We start from the raw sequence: 10,599 nt of genomic DNA, 5'->3' as shown, positions 1-10,599 counted from the left end.
GAAAGTATTTTGGGCTGAGAGTTTGCAACGGAGTCACGAAAAGATAAGACTGGAGTTTGAAGCAGTCCAAATCGACATACTTTGACGTTTTAAACCAAAGGAAATACAATTTTGTGTTCACCCAGTGGTCCATGCCCTCTGCCTCTCTTTAGAGATGTATCAGTATGGCCAAAATTTGACTCAACCCTATCTATAACCACTATTGATGCGTAAACAACCACTAAAACCTGTCATACAATTAGACAGTTTTGTCGAAATGTGCAACATTTCAACCAGCTAGTAGCTTAAAGTAACCTTGAAATATCTGTCGTCAATGCTGACAGATAGCGATTTCAATACTGTAATCTATAAAATCACATCCTGTAACTGATATGTTCTATAAATAAAAAAATGCTGGGTAGCTCGCACCTCTTTGTTAACGGGAATCGTACTATTGGCCCTACCAAGAACCCTCACACCACCCGGCCGAGCAACGCTAGTTAGCGTCACGCAGTTGCACGGCCAGCCCTGTTATTGATGTTTTGAATTCTGAAAGTGTCCCGCCCTCTCTCTGGGAGGGGTCAAATCGTGCTCATTTCGATTTGAACTCTCAGTTGGAGAGAAACCGGTCTTACCAGAGTTATCTTTGATGTCCCAGCCCTTGTTCCAGCGAGACCCCCAGTCTCCCCCCACCCCGCTGAGGGCGGGCTCCTCGGGGTCTTGGCCGTAGTCCCGGCCGGTGGGCTCGGCGGCCAGCCCGGGTGCCCCCTCCTCCACGGGGTCCGGGTACTCCCAGAACAGGGGCCAGAAGAGCTTCCGGTGGCCCTCGGGCATCTCCGAGGAGGTGGCCCAGTCGTTGCGCTGGCCGTCCTTCACCAGGTCCATCTCCATCTCCACCTCCGCCTCCCTCTGGGGCCCGTCCACCACCTCGATGGTCACCTGGGGAGACAGCGGCCCCCCGGGAAGGAGGGGCCCACGGTCCATGCCTTTAGTCTGTGATGCCGATAAACAATAACCAACCGCAAACCTCAGCGGGTCACAGGGACACTTTGGAACAACGACTTTAATGCAAATAGCTGTGACTGATTGGTGCAAGTGATGAATTAACGGTGCTGTTGGTAAGATCTGGGTAGTAAAGAGAGAGAATATGAAAAGGGGGACACAACCAAAAACGTCCCCTCCCCCTCTTCTCCCGCCCTTTTATTTGTGACCTGCATTTAACCAATGCACTTTGTCCTCCTGGTTCTATTGTACAATAATCACAAACAGCATGTGAAAAAAAAGCTGTTCCTGAAATTATATTTTCCTTTTCTGTTACTTTTCTAGTTTTGTCAATTGACAGCAATGCACTTTGGAGGTGACCCATGAAATAATAATCAGGCAATTATATTGCGAGCCCCACAGTAAGATAGGGACATCATTTATACCAACCTCATCCTAGGTTTCAGGTTGATTATTATTTTATATTGACCCTGACTCATTTTGGATGCCACTCATTGAGAATCAGATGGACTCAGCACTCAAGGCTTTGAAACCAATGCAGAAACAATACTTCAAGCCTTTTAGTTTAAAACAAGTTGATGCCATACATTCATTATCCATACTGTGTGTGTGATGATCGAATAGGCCGTGAGCCCACACACCTGCCTATATTAACTAGAGCAAAGGGGGGCCGGGAGGGAGGGGAAAAGAGACTACAAGGGAATACACAATAAAACGCAATTGTATGATGGGTTAAAAGATGTGAGACATAGCAAGGTAGTTATGTAACAAAAGATAATAGAGAAATGGATGGTATGCCTTTAGGATAGAACCGAATATGTTTGAAAGCAGATTTAAGAGTAGACATTATCAAAGTATGACTGAAAGTTGGAAAGAGCCGGAGCAAAGAACAAAGACGTACAGTTCCCTGTTCTCGTTTAGGAATCTGGGAAGATTCAGTCAGTGATAAGAGGGAACGTCATGAGGAGAGCGATTATGTTTATTATGTATAAATCATATCTGCCTGGATTGTTCCAACATTCTTTCCCACTGTAAATAAAGTATAACAGTGTAGCACTGCACAGAGTCTGTATAAAACATATATAAATGCATGGACCGGGTGTTAATGCTGTAATCCATCACAACATCAATAACATGTGTCGCTACTGTGATCATATGTTAGTGTTTGTTTAGTTTTTTATTTGTTGGATGGATCTACTTTTCCTCCATAAATCAGGGCCGTTGTGAGTCTGAGGTGAGGGGGATGCAGGCAAGCAGATGGCAAACAAGATCTGGTGGATAGGGAGACAGAGAAGTAGGAATACCCACATACATACACACAGAACGCATAACACACACACAGAAATGTAACACATATACACATACACACAAACATAAACTCACACACACAGACTTGTGTACATCTTACAGCAGATCTAGTTATGAGCCCCTGTAACATGAGGGCCTGCAGTTGTTTATAGAGAAAAACGTTATTGGTAGACAAAGATTACCAAAACAATGACAACTTTGTGTAGTTTGCATTTTGTGAGTGATATAATGTTCTGTTGTTGATAGTGACTTCCTCATATGTTCAGTACATCAAACTGGTGGTGGAAGAGAAGAGAGACGTTAGCAATGCTAACAATGCATAAAAATGCTGCAGCAGTGTGTTGAGCTTTGCATTTTGCATTTTGGCCAATTATTGCTCAGTATTGTGCATATACTATGTTATACCATCGTGAGATGTTTTCTAACATAATAGTATGTTTCCTTCCAGACAAAGTTGCATTACTTCTCTGTGTATTTCAACTACGATCCCTTATCTTGGCACTGACTGCAAACCCAAATAATGGGATAGGTAATGCAGATTTCATAACATTACACTGTCATTCAGACAGACGGATGGACGGATGGACGGATGGACAGACAGACAGACAGACCGACAGACCGACAGACCGACAGACTGACAGACAGACAGACAGACAGACAGACAGACAGACAGACAGACAGACCGAAAGACCGACAGACAGACAGACAGACAGACAGACAGACAGACGGACGGACAGACGGACAGACGGACAAACAGTCAAACAGACAGACAGACAGACAGACAGACAGACAGACAGACAGACAGACAGACAGACAGACAGACAGACAGACAGACAGAAAAACAGACAGTCAGATACATACATAGATAGATAGATAGATAGATAGATAGATAGATAGATAGATAGATAGATAGATAGATAGATAGATAGATAGATAGATAGATAGATAGATAGATAGATAGAGGCTCTGGAGGAAAGTGACCCATAGATATGTTTGTCTAATAGCGAGGATACACACAGTTGTATTTGGAGAGAACAACACATTTCCCATTAATATTAAAAGTAAACTAAACTAAACAAAACAAAAATATGAATCATGCAAAGACTGATCTGATTGTTTCAAACCCCGGCTGCAACAGCAGAGGTTTGAGACACGCGACCCAAAGTCCTCCAGAGCCAATCCATTCTTTCCTTGTGTTACAAAGGAATCCAACCCAAGAACCCAAAGGCTGATTGCTGGATTAATCTCAACATTTTAACAAAACTTCCTGAAATTCTTCATTGATTTCATATTAGGTTTAGCCTCATGCAACGAAGACACATACATTGACAGTAAATAAAAGAGAGTACACGCTCAGAAACCAGGAAACAGGCACACACACACGCAGACATGAGGAATCTCAGAAGATTCTATTTAAAGATCTAATTTTGCATCTTAATTATAGAGTGAGATAGACAGAAAGGTATGGGAGATAGAGGGGAGGACATGCAGCAAAGGGCCGCGGGCAAGAGTCAAACCTGGGTTGCTGTGCTAAGGACTGAGCCTTAGTGGTACTCTCTCTACGTGTGAGACACCGGGAAGGCCCAAATCCCAGGTGACCCTCACCTGGATGTTAGGATTCTGGGCGCCCAGGTCTGCGTTGGCCAGGTCGGGGAAGTTCCTCAGGTCCAGGATGAAAGGCTGAGGCTCCTCCTCTGGTGCTGGCTGTGGCAGGAGGCCCTGGAGACGGTGCTTGGACCAGCGCCCCTCCCTGGAAGAGGAGGCAGGGGGGAGGGTCTGGAGCAGGTTCTCCCCCTGGAGCTCCTCCAGAGTGGGCTGCCGGTCTCCCCCGCTGCTCCCCAACGCTACCTGAAGAGTAAATGGTAAATGGGATGCATTTATACAGCGCTTTCCTAAGCAGTGGCAACTGAAAAGTGCTTTACAATATTTACTCACATTTACCCATTCATGCCCACATTCACCCATTCATACACACATTCACCCATTCATGCCCACATTCACCCATTCATACACACATTCACCCATTCATGCCCACATTCACCCATTCATACACACATTCACCCATTCATGCCCACATTCACCCATTCATACACACATTCACCCATTCATGCCCACATTCACCCATTCATACACCGATGGCGGTGTATGAATACTCCGGTAGGAGGAGCAGAGTTTGGACTAGCAACCTTCCGATTACCAGCCAACCCGCTCTACCTCCCGAGTCATATGCCGGGTAGAGAGTAGAGTGTATTTGAGATTGCCTGATAGTCCTCCTGTATTTCTATGTCCTCTCAATTGGCGCTACAAGAGTGGCCATGACGTTTCCTGTCTGTCTCTGGTTACACAGATTCCCTCAGCATTTACTTCAGGTCCCGCCTACAAGATGCTGATTGGCTCTGTGAAGACTCAGGACAGGCCAAGTTACACTCGACCGGCACCTGACCCTGGAGCGTACAACGTTGTGAAGTGGCAGCGGTTCATGGCTAGAACGAGGCTATGTTGGAGACGTCCCAGGGTTGAATCTCTAACACATCATCATTCAAGTGTGTTTCAATGGCTCTGGCTCTCACAGAATAATTCATTGCCGATGACGAAGACAATTGGATCGCAGGTAGAGGCTGAATGGTTGGAAGTGTAACCATAATTCAAATATACCCCATGCCAAACACACCCACACACAAACGCCACTCAATTTGACTGGGTCGATTTGAACTTTAGAGGTTTACATCACAGGAAAACCTCCAATGATGTGTTCCTTCCAACAGCTAAGCTTCCCCCAAAAAATTGTTCTTCTTTTCCCTTTGAGTCAACGACTGACTCACACCAAACGGAGGGGAGACAACAGTAATGAGAACATCTGTGCCCACCATTCATTCAGCTACTCATTTAGGTGGCGTGGTAGGAATGAGCATGTGTGTGTGTGTGTGTGTGTGTGTGTGTGTGTGTGTGTGTGTGTGTGTGTGTGTGTGTGTGTGTGTGTGTGTGTGTGTCTGTGTGTGTGTGTGTGAGTGTGCGTGCGTTTGAGTGTTTACTTTTTCTAAATCTTGCAATGCAAACATTTCCATAGGCATGGATAAATGTATGGCAAATCTGGTTCATCCGAATGTGTGGAAAACTTCTCTGATAGAATTATTTGACCAAGTGCAATTTAGGAGCCCGAATTTAACATGTGCCTAAAGTGTCAAATCCTGGACAGGACGGAGCCAGCTCCGCCTCAAACTAGAACTGAAGCTGTTTTAGAGGGTGTCAAAATACTCCTGTAACTCTATGTGTGTGTGTGTATGTGGGTGGTTGTGCATGTGCATGTGCACCTAATTACATAATTATGACCCCTTAAGCTCCATAAGCAATTGCAGCACCAATGAACCACCAGTGGACGTGTCTCAACCGCCCCACCCTCGAAAAAAAACGAGAAAGTAATAAAAGCTAATCCACCAGAGAGAGGTCTGGATGCTACCCGCCCAACGTGGCCCCAAGCCTCCGGCTAACACCTAGATTATGGTATCAGTTCCCTCCTAACCTCAATTAGGGCGCCGGACACATGAGAGTATTGCAGCAATGATACCACCACCACCCCTATACCACGACCCGACACGCACTCAGACACACACACACACAGGACCCCCCCCCCCCCCCGCCCCCCGATCCTCGCAGCCCGTTCTGGAGAGAATGCAGTAAGCCCAAACCGGCTCAAGTATTTGACGCCCTCTTGAAATGTGCCATTGCCACCCGCAACGCCTCTCGGAAGCCAAAGGGAGAGAGGGAGTGATACAGAGAGAGAGAGTGAGAGCGAGTGACAGATATTTGGAGCTATAGGTAAGCTGTGTGTGGGGGGGGGGGGGGGGGGCTGGCTCAGGATTATTAATAATTAAAGCCATTATCGAGCGCCATTCCTCGGGTTTCCCATAGACAAGCCCCCCTCCTGCATGTAACACCTCAGACGTCACATGTCACGTGTGGGGCCGATGTGAGCGGGGCCCCCCGTGTGCACGCTGTCCGGGGGGAGGGGCTCCCGGGTCAGGTTGCGACCCCAGACCTTTAGGGGCCGCCGACCTGTGAGAAATGCAACACCCCTCCGCCGCTGGACTTAATGAAAACACAAACCTCAGGGCGAGACAGCAAGAGAGAGAGTGGGAGGTATCTCAACTGTTGGCCTCGTCCATAAATGGTAAACATCAGTAATTGAGTACAAATATAGAGCAAATATTGTTATTATTAAAGAAAATGTATTATTCAAGTGACAAGGCATTAAAGGATTGTGTGAAGGAAGGATTAACACCAAACGTGATCAATGATGCTGCGAGCCAGTGTGTACTAGAGAATCCTTTTTTTTGGGTTACATCTGTGTTCATATGGTTTATTACATTATCCATCTTTGGAAAATGGATGGATCCAAGTCCATCCCTGTCATTGCTTTTTTGGCACCTACAGTATTAGCTAATTTCCACATACACCGACCTCAATTCTGGAGCTCTAAATGCTTTAACTGAGCACATCAACTATCCAGTTTTACATCCTGTTCTGAGTGAAGGATATCAGCTCCTCCCCATAGTTAATGGGTTCCTTTAGCTCATGGTTTAAACGCTATGTTGCTGAGGCCCAAGGCATTTCTGAAGGGTGAGGAGCAAATCCCAAGGAGCGGCTCCAACCCCAGGATACCAAAATATGAATATTGAATAATGGCCCATACATTTTCATTTCAAATATCGCCCGATATATCGATTCTCGTAAATCGTAATTTAAGATTGGTATCGGCATCGGCCCCTCATTTCCAGTATTGTTTGGGCTCTACCTTGATCCTTTACCGACTCCAGGGCCCTCAGGATGTGGAGATCTGATCACCTCCAGCTAAATGCATTGGACATGTGTTCAGTATTTGCAGGTGGCCAGGGAAGCGTTACACGACTGCAGCATGTCCAACGTGTCAGTGCAGCGCAGACTCACATGGGTCCCTGACCACATGCGTCCCTGACCACATTCCTTCAGACACTTGTCAGTTATGTGATCATTCACATGTTTATTTCATTATGGAAACATTGCACTCTACTCAATTTAAACAATGGATACCCGTGTGTTCATATGTAAAATGTTTAATACAGAGTTGACCTTCAAGCACAACTTTAACATATGACACACATTCTAAACATATCACTATACTGTATCTCTATGAGAGTATGGGTATGGATGTACACACAGATAGGAAACTAGACGTTTTCTCCATGAGGTAGTGTACACACACTGGTTTAGAAAAGGCAGTATACTGTACCATACTAAGTACCATACTAATAATTGGCTCTTAAGGGTATGCACACACGCACACACACACACACACACACACACACACGCACACGCACTCACAAACACACACACACACACACACACACACACACACACACACACACACACACACACACACACACACACACACACAGTGTTAATCACATGCATGTACATAAGCAAAGAGTAGAGAGAATAGAATAGACATATACAAACCAAACAACCCAGGTTTTTACAAAGGAGTACCAAGGGATAAACAAAGGCCTCTGTCCTAATAGGTGAGGGTTGTTTATCATTAAACCTTTCCCTATCTACGCCGTATGCTGAAACAAAACTTATCCATAATAAAAGACTTTCCCTAAGGTTAATGCTCTGTCTAGGCACAAAGGGGTTGGACAAATAAAAGGGGGGAGAGCAGACAGATAGAGAGAATCTATCTATGACCCGCTTCCTGTCATATATCAATAGTTATCAGATGGAAACCTACAGGCTGCTGGCATTTACTTCCTTGGCCTGGGAGCGGGTGAACTTTGACCTTTTGTTTGAAAGCCTGCCAGCAGATGCAGTTGGGATATTCACTTATCAATATTGGCTGGGGGATTCCTTTTTAGATGTATAAAGGAAGGCATTTTGTGGATTATGGTTCAAAAACCCTAGATAAGGCAAACAATAAATCCAATGTTCACGTGCTGTGTTTTTTTTTCCACCAAGTTTACTTATCAGATATGAAGGGATGATACCGACAACATCATGTCCTAATCGGCCCGTACCGTCAAACCAAGAGAACCAGACCAAGATACTGATGACCAAGAAGCAGGTCTTTTTTCAACCTCAAACTTTCAGTTTAAGGATAGTATTTGTAGTATGATTGACAAATAAACGTAGGCTTATAAATGAAACTAAATAAAAATATTAATAAGTCAGTAGCCTACGTCAGCAGCAACCATTGCCTATGGGAAATACATCTTTATTTACTAGGACTATATTATTCTATGAAGACTGGTAACTTCATTTAAACGATGATTGTATTTTTTTAATGTCTGCAGTCTGGCCTGTATACAAGTTGTGGGCTTATAGTCGTTTTTATATTCTATATTTGTAACTTCATCATTAATAAGTCCCCAAACTATTTACCTGAGCGGCTGACGCATCGACCCTCTCCTTGACGTTGATCTTGGACGGGTATCCATGGACTGCCACTGACCCCAAAGCCAGGACAACTATCCAAAGCTGGAGACCTTCACTGGTCATCTTTTCCGGACGCACACCACAGTCTTTGCTCCTCTGATGGCTTGCTACAGCTACAAAACACAAAGTCAAATTCTGCTGTCTGTGTACAAAACAACTATCCTGTGTCCATAGGCTGGTTGATCAACATAGTATACAATAGGCAATCGAAAGCAAGGTGGAAATCCCCAAAATATTCGAAATTACGCACGAGTTGCACCAGGTAGGACCACTCCTGTGTCACTTGCGGCGCGCTCCGCGGATGCGTCGGTGCGCTCCTCCTCGCGCCCTATCCTCGTCTTCTCGTGTCCTCTCCTCGTGTCCTTCCCTCTGAGACGCAGCGTTACGCAGCGGCATCGACATTGGGTCGCTATTTTCCAAGGTGGAGCGCAGTAGGTCCTATCTCCTCTGGCCAGCGTCTGTCCGCAAACATACACTACTTAGGTAGTAAAAGACAACACATGTCCAACATAGCGCACCGTCTTGCCTTCAACCCCAAAAGGCTTCCAAAGGAGTGTCCTGCTCATTTGCGGAGGTAAAACGGCATTAATGCCCAATCAACGAATGGGTCAGGAGGCCTGGAATTTAAAAGCACAACTTCTTGACTTTAAGTCCGGATCCACGAACGTGTTGAGAGCTGAAAGCGCAACTCCTCCGCCCCAGTATGGATCAGCTCCCTGCTGGTCCCCGTGCGGTTCACCGTGCAGCAGACAGTCTGCAGCGCCGCGGTAGCGTTGCATGGCTAAAAGACACGCACACGCACACACGCACACAAGCACACACGCAAGCTCAAATACACCCTCCCCCCCTTCCCGGAATGGTGCAACGCAAGTATTTATTATTGACAAAAAGTATTGCCACGAAGGGACGGTTTTCTTCTTCAGACATTGAACAGCAATCACCAACCTATTTGCTGGACCGGAATCCAGCAATTGTTCATTAATTAATAATTGATTTGATTATTAATTCCTTGCTTTGGAACCGAGGGATTATTAAAGAGCTTCTTCATTGTTACAGTAACACCAATGAGTGATTGCAGCGGCCTCTAGCGGTACTTTAGCGGAAACATTCTGGGCAGTTCTACAACAAGTGGCGACAAAGACTTCAAATGTGCATAGAATGGATACCAGTAAAATGGGCTTTCGTTGATGAGAAGGAATGTTACATCAACCACACATATATAGTCAAGCCATTTATAAATATAAGTAATGATTTTATATATTTGAAGAACATGGGCGGGTGGTCAGTGAGAGCTCAAACTTTGTTCCAAGGCTCAGACTTTGTGGTCCGAGTCTCTAGCTCAAAAGAAGACAGAGTTAACGGTTGTAAAGCATCACATCCTCCTTTGAGGTTTAGCACCACCGACAAACAACACCTTAATATACCACAAAGCGTATGTGTGTGTGTGTGTGTGTGTGTGTGTGTGTGTGTGTGTGTGTGTGTGTGTGTGTGTGTGTGTGTGTGTGTGTGTGTGTGTGTGTGTGTGTGTGTGTGTGTGTGTGTGTGTGTGTGTTCATGTCTGTGTATTTGTATATGTGTGGAAGGCAACAAACAGACAAGAAATTGGCATTAACATCCAGAACAAACGTTGTCATGCAACGTTTAAAAGTATAAGAATGCCAACGAGACAGAGGGGAACAATGGAGAGAGAGAGAGAGAGAGAGAGAGAGAGAGAGAGAGCGAGAGAGAGAGAGAGAGAGAGAGAGAGAGAGAGAGAGAGAGAGAGAGAGAGAGAGAGAGAGAGAGAGAGAGAGAGAGAGAGATGGACGGAAATGGTAATGGAATTCCTTTTTTCTTATCTACTCA

The 10,599-nt window shown here is 45.3% G+C and overlaps 1 protein-coding gene across 1 annotated transcript in view; it reads right to left on the bottom strand.

Moving 5' to 3' along the window:
* LOC115543531 (isthmin-2-like) overlaps positions 1–9,536 on the bottom strand; it is a 16,868-nt gene extending 7,332 nt beyond the window's left edge. Inside the window, exons 1-4 of the mRNA XM_030355916.1 lie at positions 9,005–9,536; positions 8,701–8,867; positions 3,895–4,137; positions 615–918 (exon numbers count right to left, since the gene is read on the bottom strand). Of these exons, the coding sequence (XP_030211776.1) occupies positions 615–918; positions 3,895–4,137; positions 8,701–8,817 (664 nt within the window). The 5' untranslated portion in view covers positions 8,818–8,867; positions 9,005–9,536. The remainder of the gene's footprint in view (positions 1–614; positions 919–3,894; positions 4,138–8,700; positions 8,868–9,004) is intronic.
* Positions 9,537–10,599: the final 1,063 nt, after the last annotated feature.

The sequence above is a fragment of the Gadus morhua genome, chromosome 5 (assembly GCF_902167405.1).
Source record: "Gadus morhua chromosome 5, gadMor3.0, whole genome shotgun sequence".
NCBI lineage: Eukaryota > Metazoa > Chordata > Actinopteri > Gadiformes > Gadidae > Gadus > Gadus morhua.
The sequence above is the reverse complement of the archived record's forward strand: the minus strand, read 5'-3'. Positions and strand labels throughout refer to the sequence as shown.